The sequence below is a fragment of the Syngnathoides biaculeatus genome, chromosome 8, assembly GCF_019802595.1.
Source record: "Syngnathoides biaculeatus isolate LvHL_M chromosome 8, ASM1980259v1, whole genome shotgun sequence".
Classification (NCBI taxonomy): Eukaryota; Metazoa; Chordata; class Actinopteri; order Syngnathiformes; family Syngnathidae; genus Syngnathoides; species Syngnathoides biaculeatus.
In genome coordinates this window covers 26,487,673-26,514,343 of record NC_084647.1, presented here as the reverse complement: position 1 = coordinate 26,514,343, position 26,671 = coordinate 26,487,673, and the positions used below count along the sequence as shown (strand labels likewise).

Below are 26,671 nucleotides of genomic sequence, written 5' to 3'. Positions count from 1 at the left end.
GAGGTCTACGGAGGGTTTACAGCGTGAACACTTTAGGGTCAATTTGTGAAGGAATGGATCTGCCATCTATCCATCCATTCATTTTCTATGTCACTTTTCCTGTTCTGGGACACAGGGAGCTAGAACCAGTTGGAGCTGACTTAGGGGACTACATTGGCAGACTGTATCCTGGACCTTTCACCAGGTGCTGTAATTGCAGGGCACATGAACAGAGAGACGGCGGCACGGTGCCGAAGCTGTAAAGTGTTGGCCTCACAGTTCTGAGGTCCAGGGTTCAATTCCGACCCCACCTGTGTGGAGCTTGCATGTTCTCTCCGTGCCTGTGTGGATTTTCTCTGGGCACTCCGGTTTCATCCTACATCCCAAAAACATGCAAGATTAGTTGGACACTCACCATTGCCCCTAGGTGTGTTCAGGGTGTACCCTGCCGTCTGGCTTTTGACAGCTGGGATGGATGGATGGATGGATGGATGGATGATGGATGGATGGATGGATGGATGGATGGATGGATGATGGATGGATGGATGGATGGATGGATGGATGGAGAGACAACTCTCCACCTACATGCACAACATCACGAAGCGGGTCAGAAAAGTGAGCGATTGTAGTGTCAATGACCAGACTGAATACCACAGGACACAATAGCATGTGTGAACTCCAATATGGAGTTCTTCGGATTGCCAGGTGTTTTAAATTGTGACGTATCTTTCAAAGCCCATAGAATATTTTGTTCCATGGCAATATACACACAAAATCTATCAACAGAAGGTAGATTGTCTTCTTTCAACTCCCGCCCCCCAAAAAATGCTTCCATTCTTTTGTAAATAACAGCTGAATAGAAGTTGATCGCTGAAAATACTGGTTTCTGACAAACAAGGCAAGAAAAAGAGCTTTTTGCCAAAAGAAATGTCAAGCAGAACAACAGACTGAGAAAATGTTTTTGATGGTAAAATACTAATTTATTTACAGATCTACCATTATGAATTGTGCACTAGTTGAACATCAGTGGCTTTTTTACATGCCGTTTGTCATTCATTCTATGAAATGAAATCGTTTCTCATGATCACAACACACACTTTCTATATAAACTTACATTTTATTTGAGTGTGATGTGCCTAAACCTTTCCTACTTCCAAAGTGTTGGCTTACTCTCTCAAGATAATGAATGTGATAAACTGAAATTCACCACAAATTTTCATCTTCAACTTAAAAGCTGTGCTAATCTCAGAACCGAAGGGATCTAATCATCAGTACAGTTTTTCACACTGACTTGACCTCATTAGGGTAACAAGTGAGGTGGAGTTTATCCCAATGCATTTCGGGCCAGAGGTGTTGGACACCCTGGACTCCCGCTAGTTTTAGACAATTACTGTCAAAACAGTGAAAGATTATCTTGTAAGGAGTGACATTATTTTATTTATTGCTGATGCAATTTATATCAGCGGCATTCAAAGCTGCTATTGCAAAGCCACACAGATATCGACCATCTTTAACTGCAGTTCATTTATCGCCTGATTTGAAGGTAATTTAGTAGAAGGACATAAAATAATGAAAATTGTATTGCAGCCGCTTCCCATCTCATTCCAGTCATCATCATTTGGCCTGAAAATCAATAATAATTCATGCAGAAGTACCAAAGTTACAAAGGTGAAATTATGTCATCATTTTTTTTACTGAGGTGCTTTTAAATTATGCAGAGAAACAGAAAATAAAAGGAAAACCTTAAGCAAAGTTCAATGCCACTGACAATGTGATTTGTAAGCCCCATGCTCTGAACATTGAGCTCACTCATTATTCTCTTTTACATAGCACCTAATTGGGTCTAGGCTTTATTTATTGGAAAATCATTGCCTGCCACACTTTCCTGTATGCAATGATCTTTTTTCAAGATGAATGCATTCGAAAGACTTGTACTTGTCAACCTGATTGTAAATCTTAAATCACACATTTATTGCATCTGCATCTATTGCTTCTCCTGCTCCATTATGCGACTTTAATTAAGCAAACCTGTAATTGTTGCAGATATTCACATCCATGATTCGGTAGTTCGGAGGTCCTCAACAGGAGATTACAGAGCCACCCATTATTTGATGTTTTTATTTCATTATTATTACTATTATTGCTGTTGTTATTGTTAGCCATGGTTGTAATTTAAACTGTTTATCTTTTCTGCCAATTATGGTTGTAAATGTGAAGGTTAGTTCAAATTATGTGTGAAATGTATTTTCAAATATTGTGCTCTATTATACCGCAACCCTTGTGAGGATAAGTGATAAGAAAATGGATTGATGCCTATTGTTATTATCCATCCATCCATCCATCCATTTTCTTAGCCGCTTATCCTCACAAGGGTCGCGGGAGTGCTGGAGCCTATCCCAGTTGTCACCGGGCAGGAGGCAGGGAGATTATGAGACTGATAAAAGATTTGTTGTCATTTCTGCCCAAATCTTATATATACAAAACGTGACGTGATGCCCATTTATGAGACAAATTAGTTTGAGTTCAACGTTAAATCATAAATCTGTCATAACCAGAATGCTAGGGCGGACCCAAATGCACGACTCGGTAGACAGGGAGGCAGTTTAAGGAAGATCTTTATTCGTTCCAAGGTCGTATGCCGGAGAGTCACTCAGAGTGAGCAGCAGTATTAAGAGCGTCAGGCTTATGGGGTTGGTCAGAGGACAGGCGGAGGTCGGTACACAGGGGTTCAGGATCAGGAACGAGGAGGTGCTGGAACGAAGCTTGGATGGCAATGATCTGGCAAAGCCAGACCGTCCGCTGGGTCCTATATATACTAGGGTTCATTATTACTGATGAGACGCAGGTGAGCAAGGGACCTGCACCCCCAGGGCTGGGCCTGGTAGGACCATGACAAAATCAGACTAATCTGGAAGCAAATGCAGGTGTTTACCTTCCTTCGTATCTTTTTACAAATTAATTACACTTTTTCTTAAATCAATGTATACTACATTTTAATCTTCAATCAACCTACCCTGCATGTTTTTTCTGCATGTGGGAGATGTGCAAAGTAGTCCTCTACCATACCTCTTGAATGCTTTTTGGCTTTACATGCCCTGTGATTGGCTGAAGACCAATCCGGGGGTATTCTTCCTTTTCTCGCTGGGTCCACCTCACTTGTAGAAAATAGAAAATGGATGGTTGGTTGTCAAACTATGTGGGAGCTGATTGGCAGGCTGATTACTTTGCATCCCATAATATTATGATGTGTTGGACTTTTATATAAATTCTCCTGAATTGGACCCAGGACCAATTTCTGGTATGTGCAATATGTGCAACCACACAGAGTAAGAGTAAGCATTTGCTGTCTTTCTCCTTTTTTTTGGAGGGGGTGGGGAGGACAAAGCAACACACAAGGTACTACTCAAGTTGGGCTCACCATAGAATTAACCTCTTTAACTCTTTGAATTGAACACAACTTGCACTATTATTTGTACCAATTTTCTCATTTGACGCTGTCTGCATTCGTGTGCAGTAACTGCTCTTGAACTAGAATAGAATTTATGCTGCTCTTTGTATTTGCATTATTGCTGTTGTTCTTCCCAATTGCAATGTTAGCTCAAGAAAATTAGCATTTAAAACCACAGTTGCACCGCAGTCATGTACAGTGAGCGATTATTCTTTTTGTTATTTCTTTACTTTGTTATAATGGAGATTTACCAAATGGATTTTTAATGCTAGAAGACAAACATAGAAACACGAATGTCATGATTGTGATTGAATTACAGATGGTTCCATTTGGCCTTTTGAGGTATGGTTGCATGTTTGTAAATGAACAACATTGTGTCAATTTTCTTTACTCCACTTCTGAGTGGGACTCTTAAGGCCAGCGCTAAACTTCACAGAAAACAACTTCAATAGCTTAAGCCAAAGTAATGAAAAACCACACTAACGTTAGCATCTTATGTCCAGTAACTATATTTTTCATGACAACTTCAAATATAGGCAATTTGATGCAGTTTTAGCATTGTTTTCCCATTTGATTTGGGTGAGAATAATTCTCTTGGGCCACCAGCTCAAGTCTGCTTTGCCTCCAAATTATGTTGTGGCCATTTTAGGTTTTCATGCAGGTTTGCTGGTGAAAGGTTTCGTACATCATTTTATTGACTGGCCTCCTCATCTGCACTTCACACAAGACGGGGGCACTTGGGACAGGAGTGGATAAAAGCTCGTGTGCAAATACAGTCACGGCGGTAGTTGTCCAGGGTTGCAACCTTTCATCCCGCATTTGAGAGTCACATATTAAAATAAAAATCACACAAAATAAACTCAAGGTATAGAGGTCGTGCACTTATGTCACCGAAGTCACGTGACTGGACATATTGCCGGTCAAACAAAGCATTGTTGCTAAGTCTGTTGAGACGAAATGAAAATATGTCTTACAGCACGACGCCCAGAGTTTTGTCTGATACTATTAAACATTTAGAAGGTGATAATAAACGATGGTACGCGGAAAAATTAGAGAGACTTGGCATAGAGGACCTATATTTAATGCCGAAGTCGATGTTTTCGCCAATAAGAACTTGAACTGTTAATTTGCTTCCCCTTGTCTTGGACAACTGGACATACACATGGATCCAGTGAATAAGTCGTCGAGATTTACACAGAAATATTTGAAAACGTAGAAAAGTCTGGATGCATACAAATACATTGTTGTTCTCAACAGGGAGATGGCTCGTGAACGCAGAAGGGTACTCGGCTACACGTTAATCTTTGCCGAAATCCATTGATCTTTTCAGATGGTATTCAATAAAAATACCAAAATTTAAGTAAATGACCGCTGGTTTTACAGAAACTTGCATTCATTAACTATGATTGGAAAAAAAAAAGACTACGGGTTTACGGCTCATGAATGCGGAAGTGTATTTGGCTACATGTTAACCTTTGCCAAAATCTATTGATCTTTGCAGCTAGTATTCAATACAAATACCAATATTTAAATAAATGACCCTTGGTTTTACACAAACAGCCATTATTAACTATGATTGGGGGAAAAAGAGGACGGGGAGTCGGCTCCTCAGTACAAGTAGTGTATTCCAGCCACACACACACCTCTAAACCTCTCTAGGGCTGTTTTTTTTTTTTTTTTTAAATATGCATTGTTCTCAAATGAGTCAAATTGGCATTATAAATACTTCGTAATTTGAGATTAAGAATAATTTCTACCTGAAATGAAGCGATCACTACACAGGTGTGTGCATTTGGTTGGGCACCATCCATCACATTTAATTGCCAAAATCCATTGATATTTTCTGGTCTTTTCAGATGGTATTCCATAGAATGATCTCTTTGAATATCTGTCTCGTCCGTTGTGACAACCAACAGCACAACAGGTCTCGGGTATTATAAATATTCTCCTACGGTTCAATGTCTCCCACACTGTCGAGCAGCTCTTTTTGACTGTCAATATGGAAAATTGTGACGTCACGTGCACGAGGATTTTTGTCCTCCTTTACACTTTATTCTACATACAGTTAAAGATCTTTATGGTTTTTGGAGCTAACTAGTGAAGGTCATAGCATAAGTGAACTGCTTAGCCATGTGAATTATGTTGCTAACTAAAAACAACAGCATCTAAGCGCATTGTCGCTTACATAAATTTCAAGTGTGGAGTCTCACCACTTGTCTGTTGTTCTATAATAATTCCTTGTTTTTTTATATTATTTCCAGCCATTCTGCCTTGGTTCTTGCCATTTCACTGCATTTCCAAAGAATGGTATTTTGGTTTTGTCTTCAACTCCATTTTTTTATTTGGCTTAACTTGCAATATAACAATCAATGTACGTATGTATAAAGCCTCCTCTCAAATAGACACCTCCCAGTTATCACTAAATAAAATGTTTGTAAACAATGGAGGAGAAAGTACTTGTGCTTTAACTATGCTGGTCACAACATCAAAATTTTTGGGTGATATATTTTCTATAAAATGATCACAATACACAACAGTATCATAAATGTTTTATGCCACTGCTATAATGATATTAGATCATAATAACTCAAGTACAGTGGATACAATGATTTAACAGACTAATGGTGTGAGGGGTGGGTCTGTTTTATTGAAGCAGACGTTTTAATGGCCCAAATACAACCTGACTGGCTAAAACACACAATACAATAGCAAAATATTCCAAATAAATAATTCAAATCATCATCCTGAAGTGCAAAATAGTGGACAGGTTTATCTAAACTTACCACCTGCAGTTGTGATTTAGACTCACGCCTGACTGTTGACTTGGACCACTCATCCTGAGGAGCCATGCAAATTGGCCATGTCCTGGCACAGGCTCAGCATGAGTCCATTCCACTTCCACTTGATGTTCCACTGTGCATCCTTTTAAGAAAAACATCTTATCTCAGATAAGTTTAAAAAAAAAAGAAAAGAAAAAATAATTGAAAAAAGACTTCCAGTCTGGTTGCAAAAATCGCACTTGAACAAATTTTAAAATATTCAGCACAAAGATATTGAGTCCTCAATCCAATAAGAAGGTAAAAAATGTCTTCTATATTTGACACCCCACAGAGATGTTTGTTTTTAAAAAGCCTAACCATATCGAATGAATTTACAAGTATGTAAACAAAGGCTCTGAAATCATGACAAATAAGGCCCACCCTTGAGCTGCAGGACTGTGTGGTTGTGTCCACGAAGGTGCTGGAGACAGCTCATTCCCTGTTAATCAAATATTTTCACAATTTTCAACTACAAGCCATATAACGTCTGCCGCCCCAGCTGATAGTTGACCTGGGCAGTCGCATCAGTGTGTGGTACGGCCCTTGCAGCACCTCCTTCCGTAAGATCCTGCAACATACTCTGAGAACAGCTGATAAGCTCATCGGTGTCTCTCTCACCTCCCTTCTGGACATTTATAACACCCACCACACCCGCAAGGGTGGACTAACGTTGAGCAGGAGGCAGGGTACACCCTGAACTGGTTGCCAGCCAATCGCAGGGCACACAGAGACAAACAACAGTCACACTCACAATCACTCCCAAGGGCAATTTACAGTCTCCAATTTTGGGATGTAGGAAGAAATCAGAGTACTGTCATGATCCTGCCGGTCCAGCCCTTGGGAGGCACACACCTGCGCCTCATGCTGGCTGAATGGCCCCGGTGTATATAGGACCATGGGGACGACTGGTCCGGCGCCAGATCATTGCGGTTCATGCCCCGTTCCAGCACTCCCGTATCTCTGATCGTATTCCCGTGTGCACCGACCTCCGCTTGTCCTCCGACCAACCACATAAGCCTGACTCCTTTGATACTCCTGCCTGCTTTGATCAATCTCCCGTGTACCGACTCCTGCCTGCCCGCTGACCTGCTCTCTACGCCCGACCGCTGCTGCACCTGACTGCCTGCCCGATCCCCTACCGTGGAACAATAAAGTTTTTCCCGAATTACCTCTACATCTCCCGTGTACTCCTGCATTTCAGTCCTACCTCTGTCTCCATGGGTCGTGACAAGTGCTCGGAGAAAACCCAAGCAGGCATGGGGAGAACATGTAAACTCCATACAGACGGGGGCTGGGATTCGAACCCCGGTCCTCAGAACTGTGTGGCGGACACCCTAACCAGTTGCACCATTGACTCCATTGTTTTTCTTTTTTTGGTTAATATTAAAGATTTCCATATAATAGTTTCTTCAGTCTTTTTTTTTTCTTTTCTGTTACTGATTTACGTGTAACCATAATCCCATGATGCTAAACCCTGGCTGTTGTGTGTGGACAGCTGTTTGATAAGAGCAGTGACTGCTCCATGGGTTCGAATTAATCTGGCTTATATTGCCAAGTATGTGGTATTTCTTAGTATTTCTGTGGTGGGTGAATTTGTTCATGCCCTATCAATTAATGCCGCTAGTTCTGTGTTTTGGAGGAAATCTGGAGAGAAAATAACAATAACATCACTGCATTTACTGTCACGAACCATCGGTGCAGGGCTGGACCCAAATGCAGGTCTCCGAGACGCAAGCATGATGTTAGGCATGGTTTATTCAAGGAACAGGGTCATACATGGTGTAAGCAGTCCGAGAAGGCAGAGGCACAAAACACTAAGCAAAGGCGGGATCCAAAAACGTGAAGCGAGGTCTGTTGACTAGGAGACAACCTAGGAAACATGAACTAGGACTTGACTATTACTATGAAACATAAACTAAGACAGGACTTAACCCTGGTGGGAAAGAAACGCTGTGACGAGGATAGCTCAACACTACACGATTCTTAGTGGTGGAGATTCCTACTGTCAGTGAACATGACTCACTAACTCAGGGCAATGAACTGGCAAATGCCAGTGACGAAAATGCCAACTTAAATGGCTGTCAAATTACAGTCCCAATGTAAAACAGCGTTGACCGGTGACAGGTGTCCCCACCCAGATCAGTGGCATGGCCACGCCCCTCTTGGCAGTGGCCAAGTCTTGCTCATGACAATTACATTTAATTACGTCGGCTTTGTGTAACTTTAAGGTTACTTCATTTCAGCTGAATATCCTCACCTTGTATAATGTAACTATGTGAAGTCTTTTAATATTGCCTTAACATTACTGACGTAAATGATCAGCCCATTAAGTACTAATGATCAGTAGGTAGCTAACTAGCTCACGTGAAAATGCCCCTCCTCCCACCTGCCCTCTGTCGTTATCTCTGATGGTCATGAGTTTTGGCAGATTATTCCAATTTAAGTACAATAGTGTTGATCAAAATTTTGGATTTAGATTTAAATCACAGCTTGAGCAAAGCAATCACGTATCGCTCACTCTTTGGAGCCAAACAAAATCTGATGATATATTTCTACCGTACATTTCTTCAGGGTGTGAGGGCAGCAGAACAGCAGTGAGGTGTGCCATTGGTGTGTCAGAAGAATTTAAGGTGGAGGTGGGACTGCAACAGGGATCCGCGCTGAGCCCCTTCCTGTTTGCGGTAGTAATGGATAGGCTGACAGATGAGGTTAGACTGGATTCCCCTTGGACTATGATGTTCGCAGAGGATATTGTGATTTGCAGTGAAAGCAGGGAGCAGCCAGAGGAACAATTAGAAAGATGGAGGCACACACTGGAAAGGAGAGGAATGAAGATTAGCTGAAAAAAAACAGAATATATGTGCGTGAATGAGAAAAGTGGAGGGGGGAGAGTGAGACTACAGGGAGAAGAGATAGTGAGGGTGGACGACTTTAAATACTTGGGGTCAACAATCCAGAGCAATGGTGAGTTTGGTAAGGAAGTGAAGAAACGGGTCCAAGTGGGGTCGAACAGTGGTAGGTGCCCGGTGTGTTATGTGACAGAAGAGTCTCCGCTAGGATGAAGGGCAAAGTCTACAAAACAGTGGTGAGGCCGGCCATGATGTACGGATTAGAGACGGTGGCACTGAAGAAACAACAGGAAGCAGAACTAGAGGTAGCAGAAATGAAGATGCTGAGGTTCTCGCTTGGAGTGAACAGGTTGGATAGGATTAGAAATTAGCTCAATAGAGGGATAGCCAAAGTTGGATGTTTTGGAGACAAGGTTAGAGAGAGCAGACTTGGATGTTTTGGACCTAGGTGAGTTCAGAGGTGAGAGAGTGAGTACATTGGTAGAAGGGTGCTGAGGATGGAGCTGCCAGCCAAAAGAGCGAGAGGAAGACCAAAGAAAAGGGTGATGGATGTTGTGAGAGAGGACATGAGGACAGTGGGTCTGAGAGAAGAAGATGCACGAGATAGGGTTAGATGGAAAAAGATGACACGCTGTGGCGACACATAACGGGACAAGCCAAAAGAAAAAGAATTTCTTAAGGGCAAAGCTAAACAGAGCAAAAGATTTTGAGTTTCTGATAAGTCCCTGCTCCCGTTTTCTCCCGAATTTGATCAAAGTCATTCACGGTGGGCATGAGCAGTACCTGATAATATTCACCGACTGGACTAATAACAAGCATAATAATAATAATCCAATCCAAAAATATTTCTTGTTTGTCAGTCAAACACATTCCCGTGTTAATATTTTTTCAAATCTAATTTTAAAGACATACAAGACTTTTTGCTACAGAGGGACTTTGACCAATTTAAGGACATCCAGCACTATGAAATTTTAAGATAATTGGGGGCTTTGTCCATTTTTACCATTTGACAGCCTTTCAGGAATTTCATCATTGTAAAATATGTATTGATTTCGTCAGGATAGTTAAACCTCCTGCCATGTGACAGCTTTCTGAAGCACATGAATGGACAACACGTTGCATTGTGGTAGTGCTTTCAAAGCAGGAAATGAGTCAGTACAAGCATGACGGGTTTCAAGTCAAGCCTGCTAATCAATACCACAATTAAGCAGTCAACAAAGTTAGGCACAAAGGGGGGGATCGGCCGTCATTCCATGGCTGCTGTGCTGGTTTGCAAACGGAAAAAATTTAAGCAGACATTTTGTCCTGTGATCAGGAGAGACATGAGACGATCCACTGTAAATATTTGACAGAAAGCATTTGATACCTTGCCAAAGCCAGTCGCGGTGATAGATGAACGTGTCCGCTGTAATGCCATTTTCAGTCAATCCAGAATGTGTGTTGGCAGTTGTAAGAAGTGGATTAGAATAGATATGCCGCTGTGTATTCATGTGGGCTTAATGCCTAATCGTGTTTGTGATATTGCGGGGAAAAGAGTTAAATCGTTAAATATCCATTGTCAGTGTGTTTGCCAAGTGGCCATTACACTTTCAGCTGCAATCCTAGCGCCTCCTTCCAAATACAAACAAAGAATCAGTGAGCCCTCCCTTTCCCCAAGGCTACTTGATTAAATGTTTACAAGAAGGCATGGTAGGGGGTGTGGGGGCACACAACAAAATAGTTTTGTGCTTACAATTTGTATTCTGGCGGAGGAGGAGGCAATTTACAGCAGCACTGAAACAGATGCTGACCGTTTTCATTGTTTCTCACCTCAAAGCAATTATCTCACCTTTGAATGACAATTTTATATATGGCCTGAGCCTCTGCGTCTGGTTGACTGAACAACAGCGCGAAGAGATAGAAGCTCCAAATATGCCCTAGAAGAACGTGATTGAACCACGCTGTCATGTGACATGTAATTGCTTTGTAGGTCACATGGGTGAAAGCAACAGTGCTGCGTGGGATGGCTCTCAAACAGTCTGATCAAATGAATAGAAACACATTAAATGTTCCCGGCGGGCAGTTAGACGTGTAGGTGGTTTAAAGCTGTCAAAATAATCAGGGAAAAATTAAGTGATGTGTTGATTAGATTGACTTAAGGCAAAAGTTGTTTACCCACATAAACCTGCGGTCAATCCTTAACATGATGAAAAAAAAAAAAAACCTGCAGGGATTATAGTTATCTATGGACTAGCTGCTCGCACTAATTTGCTTTTTGGCACATTGGCACACTTCCAGGGATGCGCTGTTCATGGCTGCAGGGTGCTTTAATATCCTGTGGGAAACATCAGCGCAAAAAAACTCAGCCAATCGCTGAAGTAAACACAAAACAGTGCGCTTGATGTTGCATTGAAATCCATGGCACTATTTCATTCTTTACAACGATTGGTCTCTGGTGTCTCTTTGTGTCGAAACATCTTATTTGCATTTTCCCTAATATTATGTTGCATTTTGACAAAACGTCTCAGGCGGTGGTTTGCCAGCTATCTTACAGGGGGCATTGCCATCATTAGCAGGTTCAAAAACTTTCCGATTTTTCTCAATGTTAGTGTTGGCTGTATTTGGCAGGTGCGGTTTTCTAACTTCAAAACACAGCGGTGCCTTGAGTGGTGCCATAAAACAAAAGGGAAGACTATGAGATTACTGTTATTATATTTAGATTATTAGTTTGCCCTAAGGTGAGAACATGCTGTGACAGCACGAGAGCTTGTGTGACTTTTGAAGTTGAAAAACATAGTGACACCTTAGAGTTAGAAAAAGCACCTACTACAAGAGAAACTTTTTTCGGCTTTTTCCTTTTTCAGCAGCAGTTTTTTGCTTCGTTCTTTTGTCGTTTCCTTCACCAGCTTCTCTCAGAAATTCATTTCAAATTCGCACAGCTATGTCAACACCAACTCGTTTGTCATGGAAAATCTCAGCTCCCTTGCTGAGCAGCCACTCAATAGAAAAAAATACAGATTTGTCAGCTTCCACGGCCGATTTACTTGATTCAATAGAGACACAGACTAGTAACCTCCTCCCAATCGACAAGAAATTGACAATTCAACTTGCTTTGCCAAGATATCACTGAACTCAACAACAGCTAGGAGTTCACAGAGCAAAACATCAAGGAGCTAAGATAATGCTGCGCTCCGATCAAACATGATGTAAACATCACCGGAATTCCAAACTCTCAGATTGGGATATGAAATCATGAAAGAAACCGCGCTGGTCATTCAATCACAAAGTGTGTACGACAGTCTCATTTTCTCTGGCATTCCAGACAACGCGCTGGATGACACCAAGGCGTAGATTAAAAAGTTCATGATGGCTCCACTCCAGATACAGTGATCAAGATTACTTTTAACAGTGTTCATCGATTAGGAGGGCCTCCTCCAGGACTCCGTTCGGGATGAATGATCAGTTCCATGAGGAAATCAACAAGAACTGTAAAATCTTTTACCAGATGATGAGAAACCATCATGAGAATGTTAAATGAGTGGGACTGGTTGTCAACAAAGTATACGTTGACGGACAACTGTTTTATGATCTCAATGACTCTTCTAGATAAATACTTCTTCTGTTCTCTTGTTGCTGTTAATTGTCAAAAGCAGATTATATTTTGTTTCATTCTTTCCATTTTTGCTTAAACAAAAGAACGGAATCACGGATGCCAGCAGCACGAATTCTCACTCCTTTCCGTCTTTCTTCCTGCTCGGCTTGTTCCCACACACACTAAACAGACAAGTCACACAAAGCTCTCCTTGTGTTTTACTAACAATTACCACAGAGATTATTGGCCCCTGATAACTAGTTTGATTTCTATTTATTTGCCCACCCTTCTATGTACCCTGTCTTTGCTGTACTTAAATATATCATCTTTATCATCCTCTTTAAATAACATTTGTCAACACAATACCCCGCCCCTCCTCCGCGCATAAAAAAAAAAAAAGATGAAACCGACAACTGTCCAAAAAAAACCCCACAACAACAAAGAATTCATTGGTAATCCTCCTTGAGCTACCAACCTCCATCACCCCATCACAGGACCAGGAGCTTGCAGAATCATTGGTGGAGGCGCACCCACCTACGCAGCTGCTCTAAGGCCTGGAAGCAGGCCCGCACTGCTGATTTCTTGTCCTCTGCCAAGTCTTTGGTGCGAGCCGACCGTCGACGTGTCTTTGCATCTGCTTACACGGTTGATTAAAGGTGTGGCTCAGTATAAAACACCTGTCACTCAAGGGTGACTCCAAAAAAACTGTCTCCCTGTTATGAGATGGTGGATGTGTGTGCCTTAGCCTCCCCACCTCTCTCAGTACTCACAACACCTTCCATGTTTTTCAGTTGAAGTCAGTTTCAGCCAGTCCTCTAAAAGGGGACATGGCCATGGAGGACTTGGGTAGGGAATTATCCCTGAACTTTTGAGAGTATTTTATGGCTTGACTCCACCCATTATCCAAGCCGCCTATCCTCACAAGGGTCATGTGAGAGCCGGAGCCTAACACAACCTGCATCAGGCAAAAGGCAGACTACATCCTGAACTGCTCACCAGTCAGTCGCAGCGCAGATATCAATGCCATCATTGAGCGGGAATCGATCCCACGCTGCCTGCATCAAAGTCAAAGTTGAATTTTTAATTTCATCCAAAAGTTAGGTTTAGGGTTAATTGTTCACATAGCGTCAGTTGTTAACATCCCTCTGTAGGTGTTGTTGTTTTGGTTAATAATAGAATTGAAATAGGTTCAAGACTCAACTATGTAATGACTGTGTGTACAAAAAAACATCTATTAGAATAGATACATTTGGTACCTTTTCTTTTTATTGTTTTGGGAGGCATTTGTTTGGCGGATGACACACCGGTTTAAGTAAATCCATTCTGTACTCGAGCAGAACAGCCAAATAATTAAGAATCGACAGTACACTGCAACTGCAAAGCTACATCCACACACCGGTCCCCTGGAGCACATCATTCTCGCTCCAATCACTCACTTGGTCTTTTTTCTCATTGTTTCTCTGCACAAGTACGTCCATCTCTCTTATTAAATAGGCTGATGACATGGTGGGAAAAATGCACTTGCACATGTTTTCAAGCATCGACACACACACGGACACAGACACATACACCACATGCTGTTGGGAAGTGTTGATCTAAAGCATGTGAGGAGGTTGAGACGATAAGCTTCCCTTTTCTGCATTGGCAGTTACAGAAAAGTCAGCAAAACGAATCTCTAGCTGCAACATTAGCTGTGCGTGTATTTATAGTTGCATCATTAATATGTTTATTATTAATGTTGTAGAAATTTATCACCTTGAGAAATGCAGCTACATAAACAATGATCATTAGTTTTGTAGCTCTCTGGGGTTATCAGTCAAAACTGAGCTTTTTCGCTTTCTCTCATGTTGGATCTTATGATCAACTGTTGCTAATGTTGTGACCAGTGAAGCTTACAGTGTGGTTAAGAAGCATTTGATTCAACACCAACTCTGCAAGTTTTCACACAAAGAATGGAGATGTCTGAAGTCTTCCTCCTTTGACTAAAGCATGTCCTTGTGGTATCTCTGCATACTTTTATTCCACCATTTTCACTCTTTTGTGCAGCCTGAATGAGTGCGTCAAAGTAGTTTTTCTAGTGGATAATCTTTGCTTCTTTCCTCCTCAGTAACTTTCTGATATCTTTATTTATTTCATACAAACACCGGTGCCAGCAAGGAGCAGAAAAGGTTCTCCATAGTAGTGACACTTCAGTCAGTGTCTTCTTATTGTGTTTTTCATTCACTACTCAACAAAAAAAAAAGTGTAGAAAATTACCAAAGAGCTCCATTGTATTTTGATTTTACGTCTGTTTTGCTCCATACAGGGTTTTGTCAGTATGGGCCTCTCTTTCAACTGTGTTCGGCCTTGACCTATGGAAATGTTAACTTTTTGCCTGTTTGTGCAGTGTTGGAAGGTTTTACACATCAAGTTGCTGCAGATTAGCCTCAGGCTTTTGAGATAACCCCACCAACCACAGCTGGCTTCTGTTGTCAACCCTTCTGGCATTGTAGCAGTTTTGATGTTAAAGTTACAATATTTGGCACAAACAATATATCTTGATTATGAAGGACTACAGGTGGTTTTGTATACACTTTGAAATAGCAATCAGACATAATTCCATAATATGTAAAGGTGTTGATGTTGTTCTGTAAATTGGGACCTTTTCTCTAATCCATTGATGGGTAGTGTTCATTACAAAAAGGCTAATCTGTTTTTCTTTGTTTGTTTTTAATATTTTGGGCACATTAATAAGAAAAACAATTTCACGAAGAAGACGTTTTCACATTATTGTCTTAATAACGTCCATTGTGCGCATTCATCAAAATTCCATAATGATCAAGAATTACACACACAATTTACTGCCTTTCTGAAATGAACCAATTCTAATTTAAATCAGCCAGCCCTCAGTCCACCCCACTAACTGCCGGGAAAATGACAAGTCCGGCTTTTGTTGCCATAATGTGCAGGAAGGAACCGGACCTTCGCAAGCTGCGAGGCTCCACAGGTCCCCCTTTCGTGATCTCACTGGTGAGTGTGTGGATTACAACTTGCTGGATCTCGCCAGGGAGTTTGTTTGTAACACTGGTCTGGATCTTGCCAGTGGGTGTGTGCATTGGGGAGAGCGTTTATCCGCCGCGTTGCTCGGCAGGCTGACTCTTGTCGCCTCACTGGCAAGTGTGCGCTGCAGGCAGCTGCGTGCTTCTACTTTCGGAAGAAGAGCCCAGAGTGTGATGTTAGCAATTCGTACACTATGCTCCATTTCTATGGCACATGAACACATCATCATTCATTGTGCAAAACAGCTGGACACGTCTTTGGAAATGGGCAATAAAATGTTGACTTGGTTGTTTAATTTGACACATGATGGGTGGGTGGGCAATCCAGAGACCCACCTCCAGTAGAAGAAGAGTGACCCAACTTTTAAATACAAGCCATCAGTTCAACAGTGCTTTATGGTGGCAGTAAAGTCAATTCTTTTGACAGAAAGCAGAGGTTTAGCAGGTACAGTTAGTGAGCAACAGAAGTTTATTGTCAAGCTAAACATAAAACAAAGATAACACATTTGTATTTAAAACAACCACATAATGTTCCTAAAATTTGGCAGTTTATTAGTTTTCAACAGAATATTTAAACACAGGTTGTGCTTCGGAACATGGAGACAGAAATATAACAATACTAAGTCACCTCCATACGTTCTCTATCCTCTGTGAAAAATGATTTATATTATGGCAGCTTACTGATTCAAAGTAGCTATGAAACTCTGTTTGTGTCTGCATATTTGATTTAATCATGATGCTCTTTAATTGTTTACATTCTACATATTTCATTGAACAATTAAACATATCTCAAGAGAGCACTGTATTTGTATACAAACAAAAAAAACGTTAAAATTTTCACAATGTATCTCTTTTTAGAGCAGAGAGTGCCTGCTCTACTCAGATCCCCAAAATGGGATACAAAATAGTGTGTTCACTCACGCTTCAAGCTTTCACATGCTGTTGGTAACAGGTGTAAAAACTAAACAATGAATATGAGTGAAGAGTTAATTGTTAAAATCTTCCCAATAAAGTACCTTAGCACAACATTGTTATTTATTTCAATTGACTTGACTCAACCAATTCTGTGGCGATTGGATGTTAATGTGTGAGCCCATCCAGTGTATTATTACATTTAAAAAAAACTGCTCTGGGAAAGACCATCACCAATTGTCGTGGTGCGCTGAAATGACCGAGATGCACGGAAATGCAGAGTTGAACGAAATTTTGTGATTGATGGTATGGCATGACTCCTTCTTGTTACTGTCCCTAAGGCAGCTTTTATATCATCCAGAAGTTAAAAAATTGCATTACTGAAAAGATGATATGTTGCAGTACCTTTGTTGATGTTTTCAAAAGTTAAATGAATAGCAAAAGATAGACACGTGCCTTTCATTTTACCACGCACTACACAGGCACCGCTTTCATCGGCCATTATTTAAAGACGTAAAATCAGACCCCGCAATTTGTCTCAACTGCTAAGTCACATAGAATGTGTTAAATTGATGTATTTGCACATGTGTTTGGTTGTAGTCACTCCATACAATGGGTTGTTCATCAAAACAATTATGTTCCAATAGTCAGGTCTGCTTTTTTAACTGCATTATCTCTATCAGTGTGTATGTATGTGTGTGTGTATGTGTATATATATAGAGATCACATATCTGATTGAACACTGAAATGAACACTGATTTTTATACATGTACGTATATGTCTATATATATATGTATGTATGTATATATATTATTAAAGTGTTGTGCACCTTGTTTAACACAGTTAACCTATTTATTAACAATTCATCAACCCTGCATTATTATAAAGTCCTACCGTATAGCTGAATCCACATTAACTCTAAACCTCAGGCACGATACTGGAGATAAATAATATCTAGAGTCGCGATTTATACAAAGGAAGGAACATGAAGACCCACGCAGGCCTGTCTCATCTTTGTCTCCCTATCTAAACTTTTATATCGATCGGGATATTTCTACGCAAAGGGATCAGGCAACAACAAAGTAATCATTTAGTGAATCATCTCATGTGCTCTTGAAATACCCGCAACCTCTTTATAATGTCAATCACACCCCTAGCTTTTACTCACATACTGTACAACAATTGGGATTTTATTTAGCCAGCATTTACTGGCAAAGAATATCACATCAAAAGGCAAGAATATGGAAAATGGTATGTCCAATTTTACATTACTTCGATCATTTGTGGAGTTCAGATACTATGATTATCAAATCCTGATAAGTGAGTTCATTGAGCTATTGTGAGGGGAGTTGGTTGAACTCAAAGGGAATCAGGTCAAACTTTGATTTGTTCAGATTTTAACCCATTCATGGCCAGGGTGACAATTATTTGCCTTATTGCGATAAAAGTCTCCTAACGGGCAACAATCAAGGAAATAACACTTCTTTTTCATCTATGGTTAAATTGTATGATAACTTTACTAATTTATAATCTCACCCCAAAAATGGGACGCTGCCCGCGAATGCATTTTAAACAACCCCCAAAAATGCTTATTGTTGGTTTGTTATTATTCATGAATGTAGCTGGAGTTTTTTTTTTCAATGAAATCTTAATGGCCATCAATTACCCAGAGATTTTTTTTTCTATTGGTTGTCCATTTTAACAATTTTGTATTATTCTGATAACTACTTCATCTAACCACTGTCTTCTTGGTGTGTTTCCAGGGCCTGTGGCTGGCCTGCATCACTCACAGCTAATGGATGTCTTTACCCACTATGCCTTCAATGACAGTTTCTTTGATAATGCAACATGGGGCTTCAACGAGACCGATCAAGGGCAGAAACACGCGTACAACTACTACGCCATGCTGCTCACACTGCTCATCTTCGTCATCGTCTTCGGCAACGTGCTCGTGTGCATGGCCGTGTCAAGGGAGAAAGCCCTGCAGACCACCACCAACTACCTGATCGTCAGCCTGGCGGTCGCGGACCTTCTGGTGGCCACGTTGGTCATGCCCTGGGTCGTCTACTTGGAGGTATTCATCCATAATAATGTAAACAGACTTGCAGTGGTACCTTGACTTCCGAGTTTAAATCGTGACCAAGCTTGCAACTCACTTTACTGGTACGGTGGACCTCCCGTACATGCTGTTCGCCACCAGCAAATTCACAGATTTACATTGCTATTGGTCCCATGTAAATACCAGCTCAGCAACAAATGACCTCTAATGCATTGCAACTTAAAAACGTCATGGCAGTCACAATTTACATGATTATGAGCAATCTGTTCACATTTTTGAAATTCATCATTGTTTCAGATTGTAGTAAACCATTTGCTTTTTGTAACTTTGTCCTATAAGTGATGTCTGGCCATTGCGACCGAAAAACTGAGAACAGAGGCTGGGGTTAACTATATAATCTAGAGGGGGAAAAAAAGAAATCCATGGCAAGCAGGATGTGGGCTCCATCAAAAAGATTAGTATTTGATATTTTTTTTCCCCCCAGGTCTGGGTTGTGGGAAGGGGGTGCGGGGGTGTTTTTGACCACCAAGCTTGAAGTCATGCTGTGTAACATAGAGAGGCAATCTAAGAGTGCAGGCTCACTAAGACTCTAGTGTCTCACAGTAAAGCATCACGATTAACACTGTGATCCAATTACAGTGTTTAAATCTGCATGATGTCACGGTGGCAAAGGTGGCGGTACATTTTTTCTCTTCATACACTGGAAAGGCATCACGCAGTAATAGACTATTAGGGCACTTTAAATGAGGAGAAGTGGACAATAATTATTTCATTACTGTAAATGATTGTTGGGAATTGTCTCTTGTTAGGAATTCCATCCATTTTCTATCATTCGTACCGTGCAATCATTGGGAGAAAATGAATCATGAAATTTGAGGGCCGTTGATGCAGTCTCAACTACACTGCAATGTAAAGAAGACAATTGTGACAGCTAATATGTGTTACCTCCATTAAGCAGAATTATGCTATTCTTTTAAAAAATATATACATAAAAAAAGGATTGTATGCGGTAAATCAAGGTATATATATCTATTTGGGAAATAAATTCAGCAGAGTTGAACACTAGCATTAGACTTCCGGGTTCAGGTAATTGTTAAATTACAACATTATAAATTACCTTTGCCTCATAAAGGGCACCCTGTCTTTTTTTATGTATAGCATTTAGGAAACAGGACCGAAAAACCTTTTATCAGTCTCAAAAATCATAACGTGTGCTCCGCTTTATGAATTAAATAAGAGTTCCCGGTATACTCAATAAACTCAAACACACAGCATGACAGGCAACCAGATTTTATATGGAATTAAATTTTAATCTACCTTGAAACACAGGTACAACTATGAACTACAGAAAGGGGAAAAAATGGTGATAAAAGAAATTAAGAAATGGAAATGATGGCATCATGTGGGTGGCAGTGGGACTAAGATAATTGTGTATGAGCGTTGAATGCATTCAGTTAGCGTTAGAGGAACAACATTGAGACTTTGTGTAAAGCTAATAATTTCTCCGAAATTATGGTGGTGTTGTCCCCTTAGCAAGCATTGCATCGTGTGACCTACGCCGGAGATGGAGTCGTTATCCTCTAGGCTTCAGTAGCACGAACACAGGATTGGTTGAAGCAGCAAAAAAAAAAAAAATAATTGGGAAAAAAATAAAGCAAAACAAAAGGAGGCTGAGTAAAAGTTGTCCTGTTTGGATGGGCTCGTAACTTTCCTGACTGTTGAGCTGGTAGCGAGTCGACCTCGAACGCTCAGTCAGGTACATACAAGGCCGGCACGTTATACCGGTAGCTGCTCGGTCTGGCTACAATGACCTGTCATGGCTCGGAAACTGTATGGCCAGCTCACCAGCTTGGCTTGCGGCAGACATTCGCACACATGGTGGCGCCGGATGCGCCATGGACAGAAAAAATGGAAGTGGGAGGGGTGTGGGCAAGGCCGGCTGGCAGGACCGGGGTAGAGAACCAAACGCCCCAACATTTCATGCTGCTTTTAAGTCAAAATTAAGCCAAACAATTCTTAAAAACCCACAATTTCTCAGAAAAAGTTGAAAGATCTTAAGATCGACACACTGACACAGAGATCAATGCATACATTTGCAATATTTCTGTAGTTTTCACTAAATATTAAAACGTATTTTATCTTCACATGACACAGATCACTGGTGAGTTTGCAGTTCCTCTTACATCCATGTTCCAGGACTCAAGATTTGACGGGAAGCTGCGAATTAGGCTAAGGTCCACTTGATCCCTCATCAGCCTTCTCCTCGTGGTCCTTTCACAGCAAGACAGCTTCGAAGAATGGAGTTCATGGACCCGTGGGGACCCCCCTGCGTCACCTCATTTTGCGGGGGCATCTCCGCTACAATATATATGCGCCTTTGTTTTTCCTACACTTAGATTTCATCTGACATCCGAAATTGTTACCTTCATCTCCTTTCCCATCTCCTCAGCCTCCATTACTGCATTTTCAATTTCTCATGGCAACACCTTTGCATATTAAGTCAGAATGCTGACACAATTTGAATAACGAAATGCCTGTGAAGGCACATTCACCGGTTGGAGTTTGAGTGTGCGCAAGCCAAACAGCAGCGGGTCCCGCTGACAAAGGGGCTCATGTTTGGTTGTCACTGTCAGAAAGAGACAAAGCGAGCAGTTTCCCGTCCCCGCAAATTGTTGTCCTTCCCGTTGTGATCAGACGTGTGTTTGTGTTCTAAATTAAATTCGGTGAGTCCATGGAGTTTGAGATGAAAAGTGATAGCAGAGAAGGAGGAATGCAGCGTTCATTAGATCATGTTGAAAGTTGAAAGATGCAAAAAAGGAGGAAAGTGCAGAGGAGAAAGAAAGCCACTCGTTTGAGGGTCTCGTTTTTTGTAACCATCATCAATGTAGTGGACCAAAGCAGAAACAATTGACGGTTAATTTTGTGACAATACAGCCTCGGGAACAAAGATTAATCGACCTACGACACATACAAGTAAGACCCTTTTCAAGACAGGTGGGCTTGCGTCAGGCGAGACGGGTAGCCCGTCAGGCCGGCGTTGATAATGTTGCATCTCTAATGGGGTGCTTAGGCTAACTGCAAGCTGAAATATGTAAGCAGGCTACAAGCACAGCATGTAAACAAAGGTAGCATCTGAATAAATTAGCATTGTTTCGTGAGGTTGCAGCAGTTTTATCGGAACTTTATGCGTCTTCATAATAGGGATGAAACGGTTTGTGGCTTGCCAATAAATTGCAAAAACAGTTAGTCATACTGTTTCAAATTTTAACTCTTGCACCCGCTGTATTAATGTCCTCAGTTGTGTGTAGATAATGAATACGCAATAGACGCATGTAAAAAAGTACTTACGCCCGAATGGAAGAATTTGTTCTTAAGTGACTAACTGAACCTCACATGAGCGAGCACCGGGCAACATTCAAAAAGAAAAATACACCATCCAAAGCAGAAACCTTGGGCAAACCCAAAGGTCTATGGAGGGTGGCAATTTCCCATGACCAGATGTTGAGAATCATGATAATTTTGGTTTTGCTGATGGCGGCTGTGGTAGCACAGTGGTGCAGCTGTAGAGTGTTTCCCTTACAGTCCTAAGGACCAGGGTTCAATTCCCGAACCCTGCCTGTGTGGATTTTGCATGTTCTCCCCGTCCCTACAAGTTTTTTTTTCCGGTTTAGTCCCACATCCAAAAAGCGTGTGTTAATTGGAAACTCTAAATTGCCCCTCGGTGTGATTGTGAGTGCGACTGTTGTGCCCTGCGATTGGCTGGCAACCAGTTCAGGGTGTACCCTGCATCCTGCCCGTTGACAGTTGGGATTAGCTCCAGCACTCCCACGACCCTCGTGAGGATAAGCGGCTCAGATTTCAAATTTTATATTTCCACAAATTTTACTGTAGGTATTTTTGACTAAATTAGACTACCTACTGTTGGACCCAGTCCAAAATTCACAACATATCAAGGCTCGTCTGTCACGGCGGAGTTAGAGTAACACCATTTAGATTATTCTCAAGTGAAATTGGATCAGAATCAGGCCTCTTCCAAATGTTGAGACAAATTGAGTAGTTTTCCATACACCCCATCAAAGTCGTACAAAAATAATGTCTGGAAAATAACATGCGCAACTGCAAAACTGTATTGTATTTTGACATAATGTCACTAAGCATTTCCATGAATTATTTTCAAAATCATTATATGTATTTTCTACAGAAACCTTGCAATATATTTACATCCATGCATCCATCCATCTGCTTCAACTTATCTGGGTGCGCGTTTATTATAAATCAAAACCAAAAAAACCACCTTTGTTTTGTCATACGAGTGTCCAGAAAATGTCTCTCTGACAGCTACAGCCCAGTTTTGTATCTGCTGATTCCATATTTAGCAAAGACCATACATTTGTTTCCTCTCTATGAGGACACTTGTGAGCGCACACGTGTTTGTTATGTTGACAGTGCTGGCTCGGGAGTAGAAATGAAGGCAACGGGCTCCATTATTATCGTAGATTAGCTCAAGAATTTTTAATGACCTTGGTCTTCTAAGTAGAAAAACGTCTGGAACTCGGGAATGTGTAGACAATTTTAATTCATATTTCACATTTACTTAGACCATACAGACAATATTACATTCCAAATACTAGAAAAAAGTTGGTTTCGCAAAATACGGGACCTTTTAGAACAGTAGGGGGAAGGATTCATCCAATGCATACAGACAAAATATAATCTGCCATTCACTATTCATAAAATTGTTCCATTTGTTGCATGAATATAAACAGCCATATCAAGCCCCTCGAAATATACATAGACCGAAAGTAAATACACAAAAATCAGCAATCGATCAGAATTGCTCACTTGGCCATGTAGTGTAAATCAAGGAACAGAGTATTATTCACACAAACAATTTCTTGCTGTGATGGCCCCTTTAGCAGAGTACCTTTGCTTTCTTCTGTTGACAGTTGCACTAAGATGCCACTTGTGTGTTTTTCCTCTTGCAGGTCGTAGGGGAATGGCGATTTAGCAAGATCCACTGTGACATCTTTGTCACTCTAGATGTGATGATGTGTACAGCCAGCATCCTCAATCTGTGTGCCATCAGCATTGATCGGTGAGTTGGACAATGCTCTGATTGCTCATTCCTTCTGGCGGCTTTGAATGGATTTTTTAAAAAGGAAATCTTTACACAAGGAATAACAGGACACCTGTATCCAACCTCTCATTCAAGAGTTTACACGCTCTAAACGTTATTTACAGGCTCCCAGGCTGCTTTGCGACGCTCCCAGCATACTTTGCAGCACTAAGGACTTCCTTAGTGTTGCAAAGCATGCTGAGAGGTTGTAAATAGTGTTTAAAGTGCATGTTTTTTTGTCGATTATTGTGTGAGTCAATCTTTTATGTTTTATTATTTGCTTGTTATGCCATTGTCTTCGCTGTGGTTGTGTACAACATCGTTAGTAATGACCTGCCTATACTGTTAGTGTGTGGGACAATGTAAGCGTCATCTGTTTAAAAATGTAAAGTGCAATTGTTCCTCATTGCCTTGTGAGCGCCATCATATGGTAGCTTACGTCCATGCTAAAACACGTGCTAGCATGCATGCTAATGGCATAACCAGAGTGTTAAAGCGTATTCTGTTGGACAAGTCACACAACAATTGCAAATGTTGCAGGCATGAGGATTTCGGCAAGTATGGTAACCGATCTTTCAGTTCCGTTGATTTTTGTCCTGGGAAACGGTGGGAAACGATTTTTCGATTCCCATTGACATAAAGTGCACCACCTTGTAAGGTGCCATGTCTAATGTGGAGCCTCATCTGTTTAGAAAAGAATTTAAGACTTCTAAATGATCGTGAAAATACGGACATTAAAAACAAAACTCGGAGAGCAAAATCCGTGAATAAGCGGGGCTGCGAACTGTGAACCGCGAATGCCCAAGCGCACACTGTATGCCAAAGGTAAGTGACACCACAATTACATCTTACTTATAAGGCTCGTGTACGCTGGGTGCGTACTTGGGCATCCTCAAAGGGATGACCATGACTCTCTTCCTCTTGCTTGAGAAGTGTCATCTTAAAGGAGTCCGGGATGAAATTTGATGTTCCCTTGAACTGCTGGAGGCAGCGTCCTCTTTTCGACATGAAAGGATAGTTTGCCTCTTCTGTGTGTGTGTAACTCACCATGTTCTTGTTTATCAAAGTGGAGCAAATTGGTTGAGGCTCACATTACCTTATAGTGGCTCCATGCGCTCACACTGCAGCTGCATGCACAGACAAATGTTAATACTTTTGGAACCCCATGATGCAAAGTAGGTTATCGGCTAGTTATTTTGCCCAAAGGTTTTTGGAATTACTGTCACCCTCCAAAAATGACAAATTAGCTTCTTTGCTTGGAGAGCACAGTACTTCCCGTCAGTTTGAAAAACACTTTTGTAATGTGGGTGAGGGAGGAAATTCCCTATAAGAAATAAGATGAATATACAGAACTACTCAAGCATTAAAATGGAATATTGATCAAAACATTTTTGTCAATAAAGGGTAAAATGTCCATTAACTAATAAGCAACATCAATTTACTATAAAGGGCCTATGTCTTTGAATTTGTTAAACACTGTATCATGATAAATTGATCATACTATATATATATATATATATATATATATATATATATATATATATATATATATTATATATATATATATATATAATGTGTATGACTTTAACAAACAATTATCTTATCTGATCCATTTACTTTAATGCGATTTATTCAATATGAGTTCAAAATAGACATTCTGTACAAGGCTTTTGGGAGACCTAGCAAAATTATACTTGGGGGGGTGGGGGGGGGAATCAATATATTGGACCCTTTAGGAAACATTTTCTAGTGATTACGGTTGCCTCGGTAGGAAGGTCAACTAATACATCAAGGTTAAATGATAAGAGTTCTCTGCAGCACTTGGAGTGTGCAATTCATCTTCCATGCAGGGGTCCAATCCATTTTATCAACACGTCACATCTGACGTCACCATAAATCATATCGGCATTTAGCCATTCACTCATATTTAAGTGTTCAGATTCCTTATGTCATCTGTCTGCCTCACCATGTCTGATTATAAAATATTTGAAATGTGAAATGAGGTTTTCTTGCTCACTTCGGCAGTATCTCCTTCACATTTGGGTCCTCTACCAGAGGCCTGGAAGCTCGAGGGCTCTGTGCAGGATCTTAGCTGTTCCCAATATTGCGTTCTTCTGGACAGAAATGTCGGAGGTTCTTCCTGGTATCTGCTGGAGACTTCCTCCCAGCTTGTGGGTCACCCCCCCCAGTGCCGCAATCACTATGGGTACCACTATTGCGATCAACATTTACTCTATTTCTTCGGGTCGCTGCGCACCAATCCAAAGAATTAAAGTTGCTGACCCTTCACTGCACACCACGTCACTGAGTGCCTGCAGAAATGGAAAAGCACAAAAGAATGGCCTGATTGTCAAGGCAGGAACGAATGGCCCCAAAGAAGACGGAACAAGCAAGATAAGCAGAGAGTTCAGATGTTTTGAATCGATTGCACCATTCTGTGACAGCACCCATGCTTTAGGAGGACAGAGACTCTCCATGGTTTGCTTTCTATATATTAAAAAAAAACAAAAAATAAATAATAATAATAATAAGTAATAATATTGCCAAGGGCACCATATATGCTGTCTCCTAAACGCATTTGGGATAAAATATATTTATTAAATTGAAGTTTTAGTGATCAAAAATGACATGAATAAAACCCCTGATCACCTTTTATAGTTCTGGGTTGAGAGTTGAAGTGGCTTCACAGACTTTGAGAGAGCTGCTTATGGCGTTTTACCCGAATGACTTCAATGAACGACAGTTCATTGGCTGGTTCAAGTTTTGGGCAAACGTTAAACTGAAGTTAGTTCATTTCTGCTTGTTACCAAGAACGTTGCTGGTTCTGGCTCCTCTAAATGGTTTCGAACAAAAGTTCATTTTCATTCAAGAGGGGCAGAT

The 26,671-nt window shown here is 40.9% G+C and overlaps 1 protein-coding gene across 2 annotated transcripts in view; it reads left to right on the top strand.

Moving 5' to 3' along the window:
• Positions 1-26,671, top strand: part of drd2a (dopamine receptor D2a) — a 60,114-nt gene that overhangs the window by 19,994 nt on the left and 13,449 nt on the right. For both annotated transcript variants that reach the window (XM_061828295.1, XM_061828296.1), the window contains 2 exons: positions 18,380-18,690; positions 23,661-23,770. In XM_061828295.1, the coding sequence (XP_061684279.1) occupies positions 18,380-18,690; positions 23,661-23,770 (421 nt within the window). The remainder of the gene's footprint in view (positions 1-18,379; positions 18,691-23,660; positions 23,771-26,671) is intronic.